Source organism: Anomalospiza imberbis, chromosome Z (assembly GCF_031753505.1).
Source record: "Anomalospiza imberbis isolate Cuckoo-Finch-1a 21T00152 chromosome Z, ASM3175350v1, whole genome shotgun sequence".
In the NCBI taxonomy this organism is placed as follows: Eukaryota; Metazoa; Chordata; class Aves; order Passeriformes; family Viduidae; genus Anomalospiza; species Anomalospiza imberbis.
This window is the reverse complement of record NC_089721.1, coordinates 47124112-47149148: the sequence shown is the minus strand read 5'-3', so window position 1 is coordinate 47149148 and position 25037 is coordinate 47124112. Positions and strand designations below refer to the sequence as shown.

At 40.3% G+C, this 25037-nt stretch overlaps 1 protein-coding gene across 1 annotated transcript in view; it reads right to left on the bottom strand.

Moving 5' to 3' along the window:
- CEMIP2 (cell migration inducing hyaluronidase 2) overlaps positions 1-16032 on the bottom strand; it is a 52544-nt gene extending 36512 nt beyond the window's left edge. The window contains exons 1-2 of the mRNA XM_068176403.1: positions 15762-16032; positions 3255-3594 (exon numbers count right to left, since the gene is read on the bottom strand). Coding sequence (XP_068032504.1) covers positions 3255-3582 — 328 coding nt within the window. The 5' untranslated portion in view covers positions 3583-3594; positions 15762-16032. The remainder of the gene's footprint in view (positions 1-3254; positions 3595-15761) is intronic.
- Positions 16033-25037: the final 9005 nt, after the last annotated feature.

The window sequence follows — 25037 nt, the reverse complement described above, 5'->3', positions numbered from 1 at the left end:
GAAAACATAAAATATTTAGAAGTTCACCATATGTTATCTCCAAAATTATCAAGTAGATTTTACAGATAACAGTGACTGCCTTTAAAGTTAAATAAAAACAGAAGTGCAGACCAGAAACCATTAGGTAGTGATGACCTTGACAAATTTAGGCACTCATGTTGAAAATTTTTCAAGTCAAGCCTCTGCTTCAAACATTTCTGTAAAAATGGGTCAGCATTCCTTCAGGTTTAGTGGCTTCTATTAGAGCTGGGGAGAAAAGTATAATTTCTGCAAGTAGTGGAGTGTTGCATCACGGTTTGGGGTTTAGTTTAGGGGTTCTGATCTGTTAGCTAGTAGTGTTCTGTGTACCCTCGCACACCCCCTGTGTCTGTTCCCCTTTCCCCACTCTGTGGCTGTTCACTCTGGGTCCCTGACTGTTGGAGCTTCCGCTGCCACTGCTGTGACCACTCCCCATCCTGCCCAGAGGGTTCAGTGCCCCGCACTCCGAATTCCCATCCCCCATTCGCCCCAGCACCCAGGGTCCGCCCTGGCCATGTCCCCGTTGGGCGCCGTGGTCCACGTCATCGCCACGACGCCTTTCCCCATTGGGCGGGAAGGCCCCTGCTCGCCTCACCCTGCCCCCGATATAATCCCGTGCCTCGGAGTGCCCGAGGCCGTTTTTCCTTATGCACCAGCTGGGAGCGGGTTGAGGTGCCTCAGCGCAGCTCCGTGCGACAATAAAAGACTTTCAGCCTTCCACGCATGGGGAATACGGACTTTCCCTCACTCTTTACTGGTGTCTCTCGCTCGTAGTGGTGAGGAATCCGCTGGCATCCCCGCCCAGACTGCGGCACGGAGCCGAGTCTGGAAACACGCGGCGATCCCGGGTCCCGGAGAGAAGCGGTACTGCTCCAGGTGCCGGAGCTGCCTGGGGACCAGGAAAACACAGCGAGACGCCACGGTGGAGGAAAAGTACACCATCCCTCTCACAACAAAGAATCCTGACCAAAAAAAACCCCCAATGCTAGAATCTTTCATGGACGAAGCATATAGAATGTGACAGGAGAAAAAGACAGGCAGGGAACAGTTCTCAACTATTTAGTAACAACTAAATAGTTACTTTCTACTTGTTTAGACACCATGTCTAGAACTTTTAAAGCCTCTGGGAAAAACTTATCAGCATTATATTATTCTCAGCAGAAGTTTATAAGACTTTGGCAGCTAAATTTTCTGAGGATCCTGTTTACCCCGGGTAAGGTCCAGCTGAGAGCTGGAAGAATGAAGAACTTTTCCCAGCTTGTTTTCCCAGCTTGACCTCGCATCAGAAGCCTGGGGAAATGGGGAAGGAAATTGCATTTCTATTGCTCTCCCTGATCTCCAGTGTTCAGGACTCTTTAGATGAGTCAGGAGGAGATGTCAGGAATACAGAAGCGAAGAGGAAAAAGAAACCAGCTGATAAGCAGGAACAGAAATACTGACAAGAAGCATCTTCCCTTTGGGGAAAGCACAGCGGTTTAGAATTTACGTGCATTAACTACCAAATGTCACATTCCTTCCACTACCTTCTAAACAGCCATTAAAAGTTCTGACAATATGGATTTCCAACTAGTCCTGAAGAAAAGCACAACTAACTGGAACTGGTGTTGATCGCTGCAGTACCACATGTGCTTGGGTCAGAGCTATTATGCACATTTATGCACACTAGCATTTCAACCTGCTGGGGAACTTTTGGGGAGTTTCTGCAACAACCATACTGCAAGATTAAAACATCAGCCAGGCTTTCCTTAGTGCCTGTCAGAGTTTCTCTCGTGTCAGGGTTTCGCAATATCACAGAATAAGTATGGCTGGAAGGAACCACAGTGGGTCATCTGGTCCAGCCTCCCTGCTTAAGCAGGGTCATCCCAGAGCACATTGCATGGAATTCTGTCCAGACACTTGTGGAGTATCTCCAGTGATACTCCACAGCCTCTCTGGGAAATCTGTCCTAGCGCATGGTCACTCACAGATTAAAGAAGTTCTTCCTCATATTAAGGTGGAGCTTCTTATTAACTCTTGTCTTATTGTACAACAGCACCATGAAGAGCCTGGCTGCACTCCAAAGTATTTCAGTGTGTTAACTGGCAAGTCACCCTCCAGTCTCCTCTGGAATTTGTCTGTAATGAAAGTACTTACTGCACATGTGCCAGCAATATGTATCATAACAGAGAAATTATCCTCCATTTACCAATCCCTAAGGTTTTGTTATTTTCCTTCACAATTATTAGAAAAGCTCAGCAACTTCACCCAAGGGGGTATCTCAGCAAGCCACCACCAAGAGCACTTCAGTTGGATATGTGCATTTATTTTGTACTGTCATCTGAAATCTTCAGTAGATTATCTGATTTGTTCAGCCTGTATTGCACTGACTTGGGAAAGAGCATCTTTTTGATTATTATGTCAAAAACCACTAAGAAGTCTGTTATTACAGTAGCCAACAGTTTCAAGTCTGTTATTACAGTTGCCAACAGTTTCAATTCAGAATCCTGTTTAGCTTCTAGAAACCTGACTACTGCCTTAAAAAAAGCCAAAAATTCCAAACAAAGTCATCAAAACAACTGACACTCCAAACTGTATGACCAATATTTAGCAACTACACCTCACAGCATCTTCTAGGAGTAACTGGCTAGAGGGATGTGCACTTTGTGATCACATGACCTGTTGCTGCTTTACAACTACTGACACATTTCAGAGATTCTCCAAATTCCACAGAAGTTGCCCAGTTTTCTAAAATGAGCTGAAAACAAAAAATCAAGGCTAACAGATAAAAAAAGTTCCCTGCCCAATTTGCATATAAACAAAACAAACACATACTATTAGCATAGGTTCTGAAAGATTTTTAAATTCTTTTACTTCACCATTTTTTTACTATCTTCCTTAGTTACTGCTGAAACAGACAGGATCTAGTTTTGTCTACAATTTGTGAACATATGAGACAACTTCTGCAGATAAAAGTAATTATGCTTATAAACATTCATGCTTCTTTCTCCCCTCACCACTAATCTTTATTTATTGCTATGCCTTTCTGTTTCATGTAATTACTTACAATCAAACCATACACAATAAAACCAACACTGATAACAAAAGAGGAGCTGATCTTTGCCCCCAGTCTCTGCCTCCTTCGATCTTAAAATCGCAGTGTGTGTCCCATTATCTTTCAACAATAATCCCAATGCTGAATTATTGAGTTATGTTCACAGGCACTATAATTTCTAGGATGATTTTCTTAATGAACTTACCATCTGGAGCATATTTTGAAGCTATTCCCAAAAAAATCCCCAATGCAACGAAAAGTGAAAGGCTAGAAATGGCAGAACAAATAAGAGTATTTTTATGTCTGTTGGCTTCTGCCTGTCGGCGGTGCTGCTCCACTGATAAAGACGGGAGTCTTGTCTGGGCTTCCTGTCTCACCGAGGTAAATTCTGCTGCAGCATGGCTCTGCGAAGGTGGCGGCGGAGGACGGAGAGGGGCAATTCTTCCCGGGACGTACCCCGAAGACCTGTGACTGCTCCCATTCTGAGGATGGAGGAATGCAGGGGAGCTCCCCCTGGTATCAGTGCCTTGCATGTTATAAAGTCACTGGAACACACACACAGAGAAAAAACAAGAGACAGGCTTTCAGAATACAGATAAAAATGCATTAAAAAAAAAACAACAACAAAAGGCAATTTTAAGCCACATGTGTCAAGAACAGCCACTGAAGCTGAGACTATTTACAAAGTATCTGTTACTCAGTTGCCATGGTATAAGTGCATGGAACAGCATATGTGTCTTCAACACAATTAAACTCAAAAGCATGTGGTGTGGGAACACAGTACAAAACAGACCATTTCTTCATAGTTCCAGGGGGTATTTTTCACTAACTATTTTCACAGTTAACTTGTATTATGAGATTAAGAAATCAGATGAACAATGAGAATGGTAGCAATCCCTGCTTCCCCACAGTTATGCAAAGAATGTCTAAATGTATTTTTTCTGTACATGGAAGCTAAACAAACTCCTCACTTTCCCTTATGGAAAAGAAGCTGAAAAAGATACACCTGCCTTCTACACTGGAAGCCCCAAACGCTGTTTAAATTAAAATACCAAATACTATTTTATTTCTAGTCATGCTGATGCAACTTAGTCAACACTTTTAATACACTGTGGTGCACAGAGCCAGAAAACTCTTGATTTACTCACAGCAAAATTCAATTGCTAGTAAAGGTACATCAGGAATGGTTCTATAAGAAAGTCACCTACATCTTATTCAGCAAACCTTGTCTTTTTTTTTTCTGCTGAGATGCCTGGGTTTGGACACAAAGCCTGGAAGCAACATGCCTGCTCCAGATCTCTGTACTATCGTCCAGAAGTGAGTGCTGCTTTTATTTCAGTTACTAGTATTGTTTCCATCTTTCTTCTGAAGCACACCAAGAGGAAAGCATACCAGTGCCATCACTGCCTGGCCCATCCTCAGCAGCAGCTCTAACTCACCACAGTTGAATAATTTAAGAGATAAACCTGCATTTGGACTGTTTTCTCTGGTTTTCCAGTCAAGAGTGTTGCACAGAGTATTCACAAAGCTGGCAGAATTTTTTTTTATCCTCATTATGATTAACACTTCTTACAGATGAAATTTTTAGAGAAGGATGCTCAAGTTTCAGTTAACTGAAACCTAACTTTTGAAACTAAATCCTGAAGGGGATTTAGGCAAAAGTCATGTGCATTAAACAGCAAAGTGTAGGAAAAATAAAAACTACTGATAATGCAAGAGTATAAAGATCCTCTTTCTGTTCCATTAACAAAGGGAAGTCTGAGCCATGCTCTGAAGTGTCAGGCACGCTGATGAAGGAGAAATGTGACAACTGTAATCTTATTCTGAGAAGTAGCAAAGGAGCCTTTTGTTCCACATGCTGCAAAATCTGATAGTTCACTGTTTCCAGGAAAAAGAGCTGTTACTATTGAACAGGCTGGATTACCCTTTCATGGGAGACAATCCATCTCCTGATGTATGCACAATGATGATGAAGGCACTGAAACATTAACTGGAGTAGCTATCCCAGAGTGCAAAAATTATTTCAAGTCCTCCAGAAGTGCTTCTTGCACCTGTTCATTATAATGAATTAATTTTCAGCATTCTTCTTTCTGTTCTTTGACAAACCTAATCCTCTGCTCTCAAACTTAACTGCCCAACCAGTTATGGGCACTGTGGAACAGTTTGCTTTAACCTCATGTGCTTTTACCCAACTTATCACCTCTCAGAAGTGAAAGTATGTTCTGTGTTTTAGATGTGGTATTAAATGCTGGGTAGAGATGGAGCTTTTTAGCTAGTTCAAATACAGTATTTATGTAAGCTAAACCAATGCTAGACTAGCTTCTTAATTAAACATTTTAAGAAATCTGATCAAGCACTGAGATTTTATTTTTTTATGGTTTAAAACCCCAACTCCTTAAACTTGGTTAATTTTTCAGTTAGGACATTTTTCTGTGACACTGACAAAATTACTACAGTTTTCATTATAGTGTAATATCGACAGTTAAAAAGTTTTTAAACTACTCAGCTATAGCAACTGAATCCAGATTGGCTATGCAAGATTTGAAAATGTTTTACAAAATAATTTTCCCACAATTCTTCCCACCAAGTCCTCCTAAAGTACTGCCAGACCTCTAAAGAAATAAAAAAAAAAAAAAAAAAAATACAGCAAACCAAAAAAAACCACATTAATTACAGCAGCCATTGGATACACTTCTGTCATATTTCAAACATATTTTGTGTTGTACAAAGCATTCTGCTTTGTTTGCAACCCAACCCTCGTTTTGAAAAAGGTTTTTAACTGTCTCACTCAAATGAGAATACAGGGAACCCCAAGGATGGGTGAGAAAGAGGTGGCAGAACTGCTGTCTTATACCATTACAAAATAAAAATAATTACACTAAGCCAGTAAGGAGATACTCAGTACATTCTAAAGACTCACCATACAATTTTTCATTACAACAGGAGTAACCATTGCAATACTTCCTTCCCTCTTCATGTGTTTTTTGAAATTCTCTAGCTGAAAAAGGATGTCTTCTATGCTATAGAGCAGTTACTACTTTTTTGAAAGACAGACTGATAATCTGATTCAAATTTTTGGCTTGTTTATTTCCACTCTGTGGAAGCCTTCAAAGAGCACCACACAAAAGCATGTATAGTAATTGTCTGCATGGCCAGTTATGCACCAGAGAATGCAATTATTTGGCTGCAAAAATACAGTTTGTGCGTCACAAATACAGCCAAATTTTACTCTGCAAATGCATTTATAGAGTGAAATGCAGGACAAAATACCCAAACTGTTGAACTAATTTAAATACCACATTGAAAATTCCTATGCACCTGAATTTTCCCACATTTCCCTTTGACCTGTGCCTGTGCTGTGGTCTCCTAAATGAACTCATGATCTGGGCATCTCTTCCTGATGGTCAGTCCCAGACAAGGACATCTCCCACTTTTGCAATTGTATTGTGGTACACAGAATAATGCAGTATTTTACTTTGCAGCTTACTTCAGAGTGCTTTCAATAATAGTCAAGTTCTCACACCATATACAACCAATTACCTAACATTTATACAGAGCTCTATCTGTACAAATGTGTTATCTGTCATGCCATTTATGAATGCTACTTTCTCACTACTCTCAAACTTCTTGCACATCAGCTCTCAACACAGTATTATGCAAGATTTTAAATCCATTATTCAACACAGCTTTTAGTCAGAGACACATTTAAGCATGTGCTTCCAGCTCATCAGTAAGAGAGAAGCTTCCAATCCACAGACTCAGCTGGAGGATCTCAGATGCTTCAGCCCATGATGTATCTGGAGTATCTCAAATATTTCATTGCCACCCATCTGCTGGATGACAGCATTATTTGCATATCACTCTTTTGCAAGAGTAATGCAACTCCACACAATCCAGATTTCTGCTCATGAACCCCTTCCTACAGCATGAGCAAGCAAACAAGTACTTCTCATACTGGTCATATCAGTCAAGCCAGCTTAAACCACCTTAAATTAAAAAAAATATTTAAAGGGATTATTTTGCACAGCTTTCAAGTGAAAACAGTGAATATATGCAAGCATGGATACATCTACAGAGCAACTGAGCAAACAGATGTGGACAGTAAACCCCAGCATGCAGACATCAGTGAACCGCTGAACAGGCTGCAGCATCTACCATCTCCTCAAGTATTCCTTCGCCGCTTTTAACTTGTGTTGCTACCACACTCTCATACAAGCCCACATTGTTCCACATGGTCAGAAACTGGAAACATATGCACCGTAGAACCTGGGTACAACATATGAACCTCCTGAGACATGACTGTGCACTCGGAAGCAAACAGCATGCTTATCCGTTACTCATTTTGGGGCTGGTTTCTGGAAAGAAACTGGCTTATTTATTTTACCAAATAATTCAAAATGTCACATGACACTACCCAAAAAGTGAGAAAAAAACCAAGATATTTTACACTTCTGTGTTGTCAAATGTTAAGTGTAATAAAACATGTCAAACATGCTAATAAACTCCCACACCTGCACCATCTAAAAATGTTGTACAGAATGTTTGCTTACTTCATAATTCATACACCTCTTTAAGCACATTTTAAGGATCACAGGTCTTTAAAATAAAAGAAAAGAAACCAGAAAAAAAAACACACTTATGTTGATCTGGGCCATCGAATTACACCAGCTCTAGTGCTGACCTATTACCACACTGTTTAGTCTTAAGAGTATATAATTGCCGCTAAGGAAAAGACTGAGCAAAGGGTGGAGGAAAACAACACATACACAAAAAAATATTTCCCCATGCAACACAGTAGTAAATTTGCAGACAACATTAAGCTGAGAGCATGCATCGATTTGTTGGAATGTAGGAGGGCTCGGCAGAGAGACCTGGAATGGTTGGATGGATAGGCAGAGTCCAATAAGATGAAGTTTAATAAGTCCAAGTGCCGTGTCCTACATTTTGGCCACAACAGCCCCCTGCAATGCTACAGGCTGGGGACAGTATGGCTGGAGAGTGCCCAGGCGGAAAAGGACCTGAGAGTACCAGCTGACAGCCTGCTGAAAATGAGCCAGCAGTGTGCCCTGGTAGCCAAGAAGGCCAACGGCATCCTGGCCAGTATCAGGAATGGTGTGGCCAGCAGGAGCAGGGAGGTCATTCTTCCCCTGTACTTGGTACTGGTGAGGCCACACCTTGAGTGCTGTGTTCAGTTATGGCCCCTCCATTTGGGAAGGACATTGAGACACTTGAGCATGTCCAGAGGAGGGCAATGAGGCTGGTGAGGGGCTTGGAACACAAGCCCTGTGAGGAATGACTGAGGGAGCTGAGGGTGTTTAGCCTGGAGAAAAGGAGACTCACTCTCTATCTAAAGGATATCTCTATCTACTGTAAAGGAGACTCACTCTTATCACACTCTGCAACTTCCTGAAAGTCAGGTGGGGGTCAGTCTCTTTCAGTAGGCATCAACTGACAGAATCAGAGGACACAGTCTTAAGCTGCACCAAGGGAAATATAGGCTGGATATTAGGAAAAAGTTTTTCACGGAAAGAGTGATCAAGTACTGGAATGGTCTGCCCAGGGAGGTGGTAGAGTCACCATCCCTGGATGTGTTTAAAAAAAGACTGGATGTGGCACTCAATGCCATGGTTTAGTTGCGGTGTTAGGGCATGGGTTGGACCTGATGATCTTGAAGGTCTCTTGCAACCTAGTGATTCTGTATCACCTCTTTCCTGGTAGAGGCACTTGTCTGGTATAAAACCAAAGGGCAGTGAGAAACCCATGAAAAGGGAAAGGGACTAGAACTCAGTATTAAAAAGCTCCTAAGAAGAAACAATTACTGAATAGAATGTGATGTCAGGCAAGCTCCTAAAGCATGACATGTACACCTTTGTAGACCTTCAAGCTGGTCAACTGCAACAAAAATACAGATTTCAATGCTTCAAGTGTCCTGGAAGTCCCCAGTTCAATAATCTCAACCTCACCAGTAAGAACAATTCCAGACAGGGTGCCCACATGCCTTCTTTCCTGGTTTCACATTTTCTCCTCCTGCCTCATTCTGAAATTACACCTATTCACTAAGACAACAGATGGCATACTGGAAGGAACCTACTTTTCCACCCAGGTACAAAAGCTGGAAAGAGTATGTGCACAGTAAGATGCACTGCTACAGTTAAGTAACTGCTGGAAATCACAATATTTAGAACAGCCTGAAACAATCTCAAACAAAAAAAAAAAAAAAAACCCTTTAGAAACTCTACTGACATCTAGACATATATGCTGTTTTCTGCATGCCTCCACCAAGTTTTCTCCCATGCACAGCATTTTCAGAAGAAAATTAGAGCAAAAATCAGCAAGAAACAGAGATATAAGAACAGTAAAAGTTACAAAACGTAGAAAATAAGCTCTATTGCATTCGATTTTTTGAATTTCCTGTGTAGCAATTAATAATCTTTAGCCAATATCTTGGCATGCAGAAAACACGTAAAATTGCAAGGTCCATATTTCTTAAACCAAATCTTTCAAAGTACACAGAACCACTTCAGTACCACACATCAAGAAACAGAAGTGAAAACATGCATTATATTTACAGTAAAAGAGAAGGCTTATAGATAGAAATAATCTTCATCAGTTGGTCAAATCTTGGAGAACACAAGCCTCTCTCCAGTTCAGATGGAATTTCAAACTTACATACAAGTAGGGAAAGTTGGACTACATATGTTTAAGTGATATGCAAAACAATTAAGCTATTATCTATGGATTAGAAAGGATGATGAGGTGAGGGGGAGAGGATGGTGAAAAGACTGTGTTCCAAGGGAAAGAGGTAAATAGACACTCTGGAATAGCATTTGTCTGTAGGAATAAGTACAAAATTATGGTCAAGTAAAACCACTCTCATGTCCATGGCTGACAGCATACAGAAGAGGCATGAATTTCATTTCTATCCTCCTGTGCAGGTGTTTGGCAGATCACCATTAAGGATGAGACAAAGACCAGAGGGTATTTGTACAATAAAAATGGTTTCCTGCTGCAATGACAACTGGGCTTTTTGTCCTTCAGATACAGTTTGTGTGAACTAGCTCTGCAGCACTCACCTGGTTTCATTTGATGCAACAGATGAAGTATCTGATCTTGCAGAAAGTTTACGTATAAAACTTATGGATTTTTGTAGTGCTGCAGATACACATCTTACTGCAGAAACTGCAGGGACATGTTTTTTTCCAGTTCCTAGACACCAAGCTTTCAAGAATTCTAAATTGACCAGTAGACACTGCAATTTTCAGTCTGCTCAAGTACAATTGTAGTAGCTTCAGATTTTGCCCAAGAAATAAAGAAACATAAGCTAGCAGCCACAGCAAACTGTAGTCAGTGTATCTAAAATAGTATCTGACATTTCCATTTAATTCTACTTTCCTACCCTTTGTTTCTTTTTGACAGTTTATCTTTGTAAATTATAAACTGGTGGAGGTCTAGTCTGTTTTTCATTCACTGTTTAAATAATAGCATATTCTGCTGGAGGAAACCATGCAGAAACACATGAATTATCAACAACTTAAATACAGCACATCCTAGGGCACACTAGGAAATATGGCATGTGCTGAAATAGGCAAAATGAATGTAATCATTTTTACTGCTCCACTTTCAGAAATGAAATGTTTAATCACTTGTGTAATAAGAGATCAAGAGTGGAAACTTGCATTTTAGTCACCCATCTGTCATTAGCTTACTGCATGAGTCACAGATTATTTGGGCCCCAAGCCTGTAACTTGAGAAAAAAAAGTGGTCACTAGCCTCACAGGGACAGTGTGAGGGTTAGTTTAGAGAACGCTTTGGGCTCAGCTCAGTGATGCATCTGAGTACAAGCCTACTTTTAAGTAAATAAACAGCTACATTTAAGTCAACAGCTTTCACACAAAAGTGACAGATTTGCCACATTCACCTTAGGGAACCAGAATAAGATGGTAGGAAAAAATCCAAATAAAAATCAGGAAAAAGCATTTAAACTACTTCTCATACAAACAATAAGAAGTGGTATACAGATATCTGCAGTCTCTAGAAAAACACAAATTCCAACCTAACACGTACAGCCTAGGACTTCAAAACAGAATATTTTCTATGTAATGGTAATAACACTTCAGAGAGGTGAAGTTGAGTTCTGGCACTACCTTGAATCGCTGGGCCTACAATCCTACTCCAAAGAGAAGGACAGTAAGATTAGATATCAATTACTAAATTAGAAAAGCTCTTATAAATAGATTATAAGCATATCTAAAAGTAAAGACTATAACATGCAGTGGGGAAAAGAATCAGATCCGATATTCAGCTTCAGTAAATTGGCATACACAAAACACTCCTGAGTATACTCATATAGTCACTTAATCATCAAAGGGTTGTCATGTTTAAGTTATATTTTAAAAATGAATCAGCATAATTACACACTCTCTCCTGTATCAGCATGTGGATTTCTTTCTTTGGCAAAGCTGTTAAGTTCTTAGAATTTTTTCTTCAGTCCAACTCAAGTTTCAGTAAATGATATGCCACCTCTCATTCTGCATACTTGAAGGACTGTCTCAGCAGATTTTAACTGTGCATCAACCACATAAAAAAATGCTGCTTGAAAAACTGAATTGTTGCAGCTGCACACCCACATTCTTTTGTCTTGCCTTTGTTACCAAGTTAAATGAGTCTGCATTAAAAAATAGTTAAGATCTGCAAATCACAGCCAATCACATTCAGTGAGAACACACTCTTTGAATCCCCAAAGCACTCTTCATGACACAGAAGTCTCTGAATCTGTCTCAATACCATATGCTTTGGACATCCAGAATTTACACAGGTTCAGAGAGCAACAAGATTGCAGAAGAGAATTCAGTTGAGGATTGTTGGATAAGTAACACTGCCTCGAGTTTAGGAAGTCCTTGAAACACAAGCTGGAAGCAGTAGCATCACAATGCAGTAGCTTCACCAGATGACTATTACTCACCACCATCAGACCCCAGGTAATTGCCTAGATGGACACTTGGCCTGATGTGATGTGGTCACCCTACTACTACACTTTAAGACCTCGTTTACCTGCCTTTCACCTTCACTTTTCCAAAAACACCTCTCCTCCTCTAACAAACAAAACTCCCTCAACTCAGCCACTGCCATCGCCCGCTGCGATCAACAACACAAAATACACCTTTACCTGATCGCTTACATTAACATGCCACAGTGATACAGAGTAGCTGAAATATAGTACAGTTTTCATTTTGCTGTAGGAATTGTGGCAATGTAGCAGAAGAGCATAGCACATACTAGCTATTGCATGAGGGCACAAAGTCTTGTATAAGAAGAGTACTTGTACTCTTCCACAAGAAGAGTAACTTGACTGTATGTCTGAATGCCAACATAATCCATGGCTCTAAAGTATCCCAGAAATCACAGAACTATGTGAGTTGAGAACCCAGTGAAAAAGGAACAGCGACTTAACTTATGCAACATGATACGTTTGTAGAATTTTGTAAAAGAAAAAGCATGCTATAATTTTCCTTTTGTAAAAACACAAACAGCATGGTTGAGATATCTCAAAACAGCAAAATCTCAATCTTCAAACAGCAAAACAAAGCCCTGTAATTAACCATGAGGTATGCATTCCACTGAACTTGTGACTACACTTCTATTTTGGCTTACCTACAGTGAATTCCATTCTAGGAAACTTCAAGAACTCTGCACCCTACTGCCAAGTCCTGCAACATACTGCCAGGTATAGCCAGTCATCTTGTATGACTGCACTACTCTTTTCTACATGTTCTTCTTAATACCGTGTGCCAAAAAGATAGAAGAGCTACTAGCACATCCCTTCTATTAACCTACTTCACAACAAAGCAATAAAATCAGTTATAAGTTTAAAGTATGCATTCTTTAATGCCTTCAGTATTTTCTTTCCATATTGCCAAATACATGACTTTTCTCCCTCACATCTTTGCTCAACTTTTCTACTCCTTTTCCACTTTCTTTCTCATTATTAGTATTCCACAAAAATATTTCTGTGGATTTCTACACCCACATCTACAAATAATTCATTCCCATTTGTCTTGCCAAAAATACCTCCATTAAATCAATAGTGAAATCCCTTCTGGTAAAATTAAGCTGAGAATGTATCAAGTCTAATCACAATTTGACTCCAAACAAGAAACTGCAACTTACAACACAGACTTTAATCATGTTTTGATGTATACCATAAGTGATTCTACAGAACAGCCTTACTAATGCAAAGCATGAACCTTACAGATATACTCCAGATTATATCCCTATGATTTAATTTTTTAATATACAGAAAGCAAGATTTACTAGGTGACAATTTTCCCACTAATTTCTGTCTCAAGTTTTTAAATCACTGATAGATGCACACAGAAAGTAAAGAACAGTTCATCGCAAGCACTACGGGACAAGTTTCCTTGAAGTCACACATGATGTGGCCCATCAGCCAAGGAGCTCCTTCAGCTGCAGAGCAGAGGTGTGCCCTTACAGCTGTGGAGGCTGCAGCATCAGCCTCTAGCATACAATGGGAACCAGGTTCCCTCTCCTCCCCGGCTACCCCCAGCTCCAGTACAAGGCAGAATCAAGAGAAGACGGAGCTCCAATCTTAGCACAGAGAGTAGTCAGAGCCTTCCCACAGGTAAAGAAGCCAACAGCTCCGTCCTATTCTACAGGTAAGATAAACAAAACTGAGACACTGCTTATTTTCTGGAAACAAGACTTCCACAGCAAGAAGCTGGACTTAGCTCAAAACATACAAAAGTATGCTAAAACTGTTTAATAAAACTTCTGAAACACACTGGACATATAATAAAGGAAGTTAATGACAGTGCTTTGTATTTAAAGCACATTTAAAGTTATCCATAATTAAGTAACATTTCTAGTCCCAACTGTCCAAGGCATGCAGACATTTCTTCAAAGATTTGGTGGTAAGAATGTTGTTTTAAAGTATTTAAATAAGACTGAAAAGCACCTATCGCACTGCCCCCTGTCATTACTTAAGGAAATAAACCTCCTAATTCTTTTCAAGTACAAGCTACTCAAATATGTATCAACTCAAATTAAAAAAAAAAAAGAAAGAAAAGCTGCAAAATAACCAAAGTAGTCCCACAGCTTGCGTTCTACCTATTTTTATATTCATGCCTTAAAGGAAAAACAACCTTTTTTTGGTCCCTTGGTTTGTAAACTTGGAAGAAAAGTGAACTGTACCACCAAAAGGTAACTTCCAGTTACAGGACCTGTAACAGCTAGGAAACCTTCAGAGGATTTCACAGGCCCTTCTGAAAACAATGGTTTTACACACTGGGGCCAACATCTTCTACTAGTTAGTGTCTCTAACAGCTAGCAACAAGATGAACCAGCTAAAAGCTTCCAGCCAATCCTTAACACCACTTTCCCCACAAAATATTGTGGGGTTAATGTGTTAATATTTGTAATTAAAAAACCACGCTGTGTTCCACTGGAAAACATATATCCCCATCTCAAAACAGCACATACCACAGCTCCTGTTGAGACCATACATTGAACTCCAGAAGACACTCATTTTAGCATGGACCTCACAAGACCGCTTGTCCCCCTTGTCCTTTTCCCCTCCAAACTCCCTTTCTTCTCCCTGAATCCTTTGTATCTGGGGGCATTTCTCATGCTTTACATATAAAACTTCCTTCTGTGGCCTCTTTGCCTAGTTCAAGTCCCCTGCATAGAGTCTGCTGGATGCTGGAGTGAAGGAGGAGCAGGCCCAACACACTTGATCTGGCAGATCTGGTAGATTTGTGCAGGCAGTGTACAAGATCCATGTAGACAAAGCACCTCGAAGAGCTGTTAGACTCCTAAGAACAATTATGAACCTCCCTTCTCCTTACTGCTACCCATGGGCCATTTCACATCAGCAGCTAAGCTGCTGCAAATCTTTTTCTCTGATTCATGAAAACAGACTAATGCCGCAAAAAATATAAAGTACTACTTTATCCCCCTCATTACATTGTCTTTGTCGAGCTACAGCTGCTATTCTGCTTTTCGAAATACTCAGAAATATAAAATCTCTTCCCTTTCAAGGAAACCGTTTCACTAAATAAACATTTAAATACAAACAAGGGCATTATCTTCAGCACACAGCTCTCACCTAAGCCGCGATGTAGCAAAAATGCAAATCGCTGCACACCCTCCTTTCTTAGAGGGGCTGCGATGATGTACAACTCTCACTGTTTCTTCCGTGCCTCTGGGCAAGTGAAGCAGCTGTTGGTTATCAGTCACAAGGACGGCACTCCACGACAGCCCAAGCACTCGGCGATGCCTATGACAAGTCCCAGCGCAGTCACGCCGCGATGCGGACCGGAGCCCGGTCGCTCTCCACCGCGATCCCGGCAGCATCCGACCAGGCGCGCCAACAAAGCCGCGGCCCCGGGAGCGCGGCCCCGCCGCCGCACCTGCCGCGGCCCCGCGGAGCGGCGCGAGGCCCACACCTGCCGGGCACGCGCGGCCCCCGGGCGGCTCCTCAGGGCGGCCGCGCCCGCCGCCGGCTGCCGCCCGGCCCTCCCCGCCCCGCCGCCGACTGCGGCTGCCGCCCCCGCTCCCCCCTTCCGTCCCCTCCCGCCGGCCCTGGGAACAAAAGAGGCCAGTGCGGCGGAGCCCGGCCGGCCAGGCGCGGCGGCTCGGCCCGCGCCCCAGCCGCCCCGGCACGGCCCGGCCCCGGCCGGCCCGGGCGCGCTCTCACCTGGGCCTGGCGCGGCGGCGCGCTCGGGGCGGCGGCGGCGCGCTCAGGGCGGCGGCATAGCGCTCCCCGCCCCGGACACGGAGGGAGGCCGCCGGCTGCTCACCAACTCCGCCGCTCCCCGCCTCGGCTGCCGCCCTTACGCAATTGGCAGCGGCCGCAAGCCCCGCGGGGCGACCCAGATCGCGGGCCCCGAGCGGAGGCGGCTGAGCCCCGCCGCCGCTGCCCCGCCTCCCGCGCTCCCACCGCCCCCGCGCCGGGGGAGGAGCGGGGCCGCCCCGCGTCGCCCGCCCGCCCCTCGCCCGGCCCGGCCCGGCCCGGCCCGCCGCACCTCCGCTCTGAGCTCCCCGGGTGCCGCGCTGCCCGGCCCGGGCCTGGCGTTTCCTTCCCCGCGGGACTGAATCCCTCTGGCCCTCCCGCTCTGGCCCTCCCGCTGGACCCAGGCGCCGCCTCCTGCAGCACCCGGGCCTGGGGGGCAAGAGGAGGCAAGGGGGGTACTTTGCATCCGTGCCCTGACCTACGGCTCTCCTGCAGGCAGAGTGGAAAAGAACAGATTTGCAGCTCAAATACTAGACAAACCGTTAGATGCCGATGTCTGTGTTAAAGTAATAGTAACGACAGTACTAGTAGTGCTACTACTAATAATGATAATAATACTTATAACAGTAATAATAATAATTCCACAGTCATAAACGCGCAGGTGCTGCCTGGGCGGTGTGGAATGTGCGCGAGGTACGAGAGCCAGGCGGCAGCGAGGGAAGAGACAGCATGCTGTCTCCGGAGGGGCAGCGGGGAGGGATGGAGGGACACCCGGAGCGCATGAGAGGCGACAGTAGCAGAGACACGCGGCGGCTCTCGGTACGTGCAGGCTGAACAAAGTTACTTACGGCGGCTGTAGTCCGGGCAGTCTGACCAGGGGAAAAAGCCGACTGGAGAACCTGATTCCACTTTCTGATTTGATTGTTATTTGTTTTGTTTTGTTTTAATTTTGTTTCAGGTTCTAATGTTTTTTAAGTAAAATCAAACTAAAGCCAAAAATGTGAATTTCAGGGAACCCCTGCCTGAAGCTGTTACACAGCAAAGAGCATCAATTGGTATAGGGTATAAGAGGGACTGTGAAGCCTCAGAGCACCTCAGGCTGTCAGCTTTAATGCAAATCTGACAACGGGCTTCTCTTAAGTTTGGGACCTCCCACCATTTCCACGCAGCAAGGTTGGGCCACACTCATTACTAATGAGCCAGTAGACCAAAAAAAAAAAAAAAAAAAAAAAAAAAAAAAAAAAAAAAAAAACAACAAAGCATGCCCTGATCGTATTCAAGATGCTTCAATGAAATGCTTCGGGAAATACAAGCATTTCCCAACATTGTTATTTCCTTGGGAATATTCCAAACAGATGAAGTCAAAGTAATAACTCACTTGTATGTCTATGAACACAGCCCTACTAACTTTGCCTCTAGCGATTTCCTCTTTGTTTAAAGCATAGTAAACATAGCCTGTGTGGTGTGCTTATAGCACACAGAGACATCTAGCGCCTAAATAACAGACTGCAAATCAGCTTCATTAATCTGAAATCTTTGAGATCACAGTCGGATCCATTGCTTGCAATGTTCCACCCCAGGACTGCAGGGTGCAGAGCAGTTTTACTGAAAACCATCGCACCACTGAATAGCAGCTGCCCGTGGAAGCGAGCACAGGCAGGGAGCGCGGTGGAATGAGCAGCTGCACTTGCTCAGGAGGGGACTGTGACTGCAGATCTGCTGCACTTCAGGCCTGAGAGTTACAGCAATAATTAACTCAAGACAGAGATTTACCTGTATAGACACAAAACGGGTTGAGACAGTTCCTAACTTGCCTTTGTCACTAAACCACAGAGAGGAAAGCCTGTAGGTGTATGAATAAGACAAATTCATCTTGGCTTTGACAGTGTGTCTCTACTTCTATTCTTTCTTTGTTAGGCCAGGAGCACAATCATTCTAACACGTGTAATTGTAAAACACTGCCTCTTTTCAACAAACATATGCAAACTGAATACTTACATTTGCCAATTACTTCGGCTGAAATTAAACTGAAGGTAAGCACTGCTTATCTACTAGAAAGATATTAGTCCAAGAACAGAAAGTATTTACTCTTTTTATACACTTGTCTAAAGAAAGAAGAAATACAGACTGCTGATCAACATTCTCGGCCAGAAGCCTGAAAAAAAAGGTTGTTTCAGTGATACTCAAGATGTTTTTGCCAGTACTACTGTATAGGGGAAAAAGGTAAAACATTTCTACCTACTTAAATAGTCTGAAACTAAATATATTGCATTAGGTATGTGTGTAAGAGTGCACACGTATGTATATTTTAGACACACACATAATACATTCTTTTCAGTCTCAGGCAGGTCACAAACACCTTTGAGCTATAAAAGCACTAGATCATAGGACCATAGAAAAATTAAGGCTTGAAAAGACCTTTAAGATCATTAAGCCTAGCTGTCAACCCAGGACCACAAGCATGTTCACCAATAAAGCATGTCCTCAAGCACCATATCCACAGTTTTTTTGAACACTTCCAGGGTTAGTGACTGCACCACATTTTACAACCCTTTCTGTCAAAAAAGAAAATCCAAAAATTTAATCTAAACCTCCTCTGGTGCAAATGAGGCTATTTCCTCTCATCCTCCCACATATTACCCAGCAGAAAAGACTGACACCCACCTCACTATGACCTCCTTTCAGGTTGCTGTAGATCTCTTACAGAATGGAATCATCACCAAACAACAATAATATTTTTAAATGATGGATGCATTTGAATAAAACAATCCCTAAACCCTGTAAGTATGCAAAACACTGGACTTTGAAATTTCCTGAGTATTTGAAATCTCTCTACCAAACTCAAATGGTGCACTAAAGCATTAGTGCTTCTCCATTCAGTATCATCATGCTGCTTTGGGTTTCAGTAGACAAAAGGTTGGTAAAGCATATAAACCAAAGTCTAAAAATGACAAAAGATGGACTTGAAAGAGATGATTGAAGCCATTGCTATGGTCTAATGAATTTAAAATAAGCAAGAAGGAAGCAGTTTTTGTCCTTCTGAATAAAAAGAGGTACAAGGAGAGAGGAGGGTGCAAGTTAGGAAGCAATGGATTGGAGTAAGTAAGTATAGGCAGTTACCAGTTAAAATTATGTCCTATTCTCTCAATTCCCATGCAGACCCTTAGAAAATATTGCTGTTGGTCTATTTAGATAAGAGAGCAAATGTACCTAATTCTTTCCTTACTTAAGCCTTTCTGGCATGTGTCCCAGGTACTCTGTGGTAATACTTTTTCCATACAGGAGTCATGTTTTAAAATATCATAAAAATCACACAGATTTTTAATTATCTCTCTGGGAGTTTAGCACTTGTGTCAAAATAAAAGTTAAATTATTAAAATAATGCAAACACTGCCTAGGCTGGGGGAAGGTTTGCTCTTGGTAAAAACTTGATCTTACTCTGGCATACTGTGCTTCAACTAAAGGTAACAGCAGTTAATAAAATGTAACAACAGTTTAAGGGAGAAGACAAGAGTACAAAATGCATACTGGGGGAATGTAGAGTAATTTTTAACCAGATTTAGTCGGGACCAGATTAGTGCATCATCTTCCCCTGCTCACTGAAAAGCAATAAAGTTTGTTTTTTTTTTCTGTATGTCAAGACAACCCGTATGCAACTCATTTACTTTTTGCAGGTTTACAAAACAGTGTGACCTGTTTCTGAGTTCTGGTAAATCCTACCTGTCATGCTCCTCTGTCACTTTGTATGTTCCCAAAATTTTTACAGTGGAGAAACTTGTCAGAATTTTAAGATTCTGGGTCATATAAAAATAAAAAACTGTGGAAAACCAACAACAAAACCTGATATATTTTTAGTGGCTTTTAGATTTTCTCCTCAATAATCAATTACTATAGCGAATCAGCAAAATACTTAAAAAAACTTGTGTAAATGGATTATTATAGGCTGCAATAAAGGATGAAAGGAGAATTAATATATTGGGGTTTTAAAAGAATAGTTGAAAATAAATATAAAGAACAAATAAGAATGGGAGGGGGAAGCAGATATACATAGATGGAACACATGAATGGGAGCATATAACTGAGCCAAAAGGAAAAAAAGAAGAAAACAACAAAATCACAAAGTGGATATGAGTATCAGAAAGCTGTATTTTGCCTTTTACACTTCTAAAGTGTAGTTTGATGAAAGACAAAATGCAACTAAGCCATATTGCATCAATTTTAAATATCATCAGAATAAAAGTCACAATCCCCTACTAAATCAATAGATCCATTTACATTAAGAAACACAGATACTACTTTCTTGTTGTGTTTAGATTTTAGTTCAACATTATTAAAAACATTTGATTGGGATTGTCTTCCATATTTAAAATTTTTTTCCTTGGGAAAGCTTCTCACATCAGGTGTCCAACTTCCAAGTCACTTTAATATTTATTTTGATGTGAATTGGGTTGACATTTACGTCAATTTTACAAGCTAAGTGCAACAGTAAATTTGCCTTGCGTTTAAGGTAAATATTGATGGAAACTGATTGTCAAATGAGTGACCAGAAAGAGAGCCATAAGGACTGCTGATTCTAGTTACTTGTTTGGTCAATAAACATAAACAATATGTAAACATAAACAATATGTAACAGTGTTTACAATATGTAAACACTGCTAGGCTAGTCAGATCCATGGGAGTTGAATTTGGAGTGCTGTGCTCATGAGACGAGCCACCTTTTAAGATCTGTCAGAAAGTTTTGATTATGAGGCATTCCATAATAAATAAGGAAGACTAAAAATTGTTAAGTGCATAATTTCCTACAAATTGCCTGCTAGACTTTGGTGGAGACTATTTGAAATATCTATGACGATTTGTTTTTTATCTCATAAGCTTTTAAATTGTGCACACAATATTTCTATGTGATAAATTTAAGTCCTCAATTTTTTGTTTTGTTTTTATCTTAACAGAGAATGATTTTGGTTAAAACTCTGAGAATTTTACAAGAAGAGCAGAGCTTAAAGCACAGATTTCTGATTTACATTCACATACTAGTAAGCCAGAAACATCACAAAATTGAGTTCTTTTAATTTTCAGAGAGACAGAGAGTCTGACTTGCTTTGTAGAGAAATGCATTTTAAGTGGTCTGCTCTTATGTTTACTTATTATGTATCTGATTGAGAAGAAATATAAATATTTTCACAAGGTGAAATGCTCAGGAATATTACTTATTTTGAAAGCATTTAAACATTTGGGAAACAATAAAGTTTTAATGCTTCTAAATTAGTGCCAAAACCAGATATGGAAAGTTCTAAAAACCTTTATTCCCTAGAACCTCATTTTGTCCCAGAAGAAACATAAGTAGGTAGGAATAATGTGTATTTGAAAATATTAAAGGCAAACTGCAACATTAGGACACAAAGATAACATTGTTTTCCATGGCATTAAAACCATATTCAAAACAGAGCTCTCCATGAAACACAAGATACATTTCTTGCACATGATGATTTGCTAATGTAAATCTTCTTACAAAGCTTTGGGCTTGTCTATTCACATTTACACCATAGTACTCAAAATGTCATTCTTTTTAAAAAAATTCTGTGAAATTCAGCAGAAACACATTTGACACATACTTAAGTAATATTGTAGAATAAGGCACTTATGCTTACCTTGTTTTGTTACAAAGTAATAACATGCATATGTAAAATCAGAGGGGACTGTTTCCAGTAAATTTTCAGTTTTCTGCCGACAGAGTGTGTCACCAAATGACAGACTGAACCTTTTTCCTTTTTGGAAGAACAAATACAAATGTGAATCACAGTTACAGGAAAAGTTATCTGTTGGATTCCGTGCATAGGATATCATCCTGACCTGTTGAGTTTTTTTACAAAAAATCCCCAGGAACTGAAGTGTCTAATATGAATGACAGCCAAATGTAAAAACAAGAAGTATTTGTTTGCCCAAGAGAAATGAATACTTTGATTCTCTGAGATGTATTTGCAATCCTGCAGAACATATCCTTAAACATTTGGTTTAGGTTGAGATATTCAATAATCCTAAAAATCATCCTACTTTTAAAAATCAACCCTTTAAACAAGAGACTGAGGTGAAAGCACCATGATCATTACTGGTTTCGCAGATCTGTTTCTTTACAAAAAACATAAATTAACATTAAAACAGGACTCTCTACACTAAAGGAGAGATTCATCTAGCAAACTAGCTTCTTTCCAACAGCTATTGTCAAGACATCACACGAATATATTTTAAGAAGTTAAGTAAGCATTCATCAAAACTTGATAGACTACTTCCCCTTCTTCAAGTGATTTGCAGCTCAGTGCCACCATTGATGTGCTTCTTTTTACCAGCTTATATTAAAGAATCTGTTGCTTTCTGAACTATGTAAGTTCCTAACATCCATGATGTCCTGTGACAAGGAGCTCTGTAGTAACTACAAGGGGCATATGAGTTACAATAAGTATATCTTGTAACAAGAAATATCTCTTTCAGAGGTTCCACTTATCTCATATGATTCCCAATAGTTCTTATATTGAAAGAAAGTTAGTCCCTATTCACCTTTTCAATCCTTTTCACACTCCGTCAAATTCTCTCATGCCCATCTCTTTTGAGATAATAATAAATGTATTAACAGAACATATTTCGCTGTCCCTTTCATGGAAACTGTTTCGTGTTTCAGCATCTTCATTTTTCTTTCACCAATTTTGCTGCCCATTTTTTAAACAATACAGAAAGAGAATTGCAGTATCTTCCAGAATATGGGTATCTTATATTTTTAAAAAGTGCTTTCTTTTCATTGTATTTTCTCTCTAAATCATATCTAAAATCTTTTTGCTTTGTTGGTTGCCATCGAATATTGCATCGATGTTTCCTTAGTAGTATTTCTGAACATTAACTCTTTAGAACCTGTAATTGTGCACATAAACTTCACTTTGGATTTCCCAACAACCTGTAAGTACCATATGCTATCACAATCACATCAGCAAGTGTTTAAGAAGGAGCTGCATTTCAGATTGTTCATGTTCTGTTCTGAACAGCAAGTTCCTGTTCTGTGTCAATTGAAAAATAGGAGCCACACAAAAATTATAACCTTTGCCATAAACCATCTCTTTGGAAAAAAAAAGGCCAACAGTTCCCTATTTTCTTCTCAAGTACTGTAATTTGATTTTAGGTAAGCAATGAGAGAACAAAAAAAGACAGGAAAAAATACCTATCATATTTTATAATGTGCTGAATGCAAGACAACGTTCTCAGTGCAAGCTTGCCATTCTTTTTACATATAAAGCTACTCAGTCAAGGAAGTTCTTTTCTGCTGACTCTTTAATTTTCCTTCAAGTTCTCTTGCTACCAATCTTATGTTTCTCTCTTGTTTTTTGGTTCCACTCCCTTGGCCTATTTCCTTTTTTATTTGCCGTAGGAGCATATTTACTAAGCCAGGAAGTTGTATATGTTGGATTGATGTCAACATTTTGTAGTTAAGTCTTACCTCTGCAAAATTCCATGGAGCAAGCTGCATGGAAAATCGAGGAAAAAAAAGAGAGAAAAAGACTACAGATAGAAACAGTATTCATGTTTGTACAACAAACTCTGACAGGAAAGATATAGCTTAGACAATGATTTTTCAACTGAAACTTCAAGCTGAGCACAGTGAAGGTATAATATCTGTCCAAGCAATTTTCTCCATTCTGAATTAGACAGAGCAGAGACTTTACAGAGATTAAAAACTTAACTGAAGTCAACTCCTGGGAAAAAACAATGCCAGAGTTGTGTGAGGGCATCTACAAGAAAAATACAATAAATTATAAATTTTCTGAAAGCCAGAGTGTGCAGAAATCACATTAAAGTTTTTAAAACTTACTCCACCGTGCAAGGTATTGACTTCATGTACAGGTAATGAATTAAAATCAGAAACAAATGGACACATATATCTTTGCATGCTGTTATTTAGGATCTCTTTTCATAGAATATTTTTGAATTTGAAGCAGTACTACCTGACCCATCTATGTTGTATAGCAAATACTCATGAAGCTGTTGCTACATACATAGCTAAAGGATAATTCAGTAGTAATGACTCTACTTTTTTAAAGTACATAGCTTTATTTGGTCTTCAGAGTTTAAACTTTGATTTACTATTCATCTCTCATCCCCCCAAAAAGGAAACCTATTTTAGCTGATGTATTTATTATCCAATGTCTAAGTTTCTTGCAAGATATATATATATATATATATATATATATATATATATATATATATATATATCTTGCAAGAAACAAATATATTCAAAGAATCTTAATATCTGTCTTGGAATGCCTACAGCTCTACAATTAAGTTTCAAAATATGCATATCAACTTAATAACAGAGATTGCTGATTGGCATAACAAAAGACATGAGATGTTGAGATGTGAATGGCTCCTGTATGTCTCATGGGTGCTAAGCCTGAAACTGAATAACCACATTTTAAAGGGAAATATTAGTAAACACTTTATTACTGATTGGAAAAAGGAATGTTAGTGTGGCTAATAACTCCTCATAACTATTGGTTTGTGCTATATTCCAATTCAAATCTGGAGTGGAACACATACTTCCTTGCTAACTGGAATTGCTTACCAGTTGAATGGAATTTCTTACTCCCTTTTACGGAATTTAATCTTTATCCTGGCATCCATGCTGTCCTTTTCACTAGCCATATTTTCAAATGTTTCCTCAATGAGGACCGCAGAAATTACAACCTTTCTTTTTCTTTTTTTGTGAACAAAATGCTAACTTTTTCATATGCAGCTGACAACACCCAAAATTTGACAGGAGGCTTGTTGTTTTCTTTGGACTAGTCTTGAGCTAGAACTCAAGTTAGAGAAGTATTTAAGATCTGAATAGAACTGTCAGGTGAACGCAGCTTTCTTGGACATGAAATTGGCTATGGAATAAGAGAGCACTGAAAAAGATGATTCCTAGACTTTACACAGGAACTAAAAGAAACAGAACTTTTAGCACAAAGTTTTCTGTGGCTTAAGGATCTTCTGAACGTTTAGATAACACTAGCAATGAAAAAGCTGCATCTTGCTATGGACTGGGTAAATCTAAAGCAGCAGACTGCTACATTTGATGTCTGGCTGACACAAATATATTTAATCTTTCTTTTTAATCTCCTCTGAAATACAGATGGGTTAAACTCAGAAGGCAAAGCTGTGATCTCCCATGTTATATACACCAAGGTACTGACTGGTTACAACCTCATGCAACCTGTC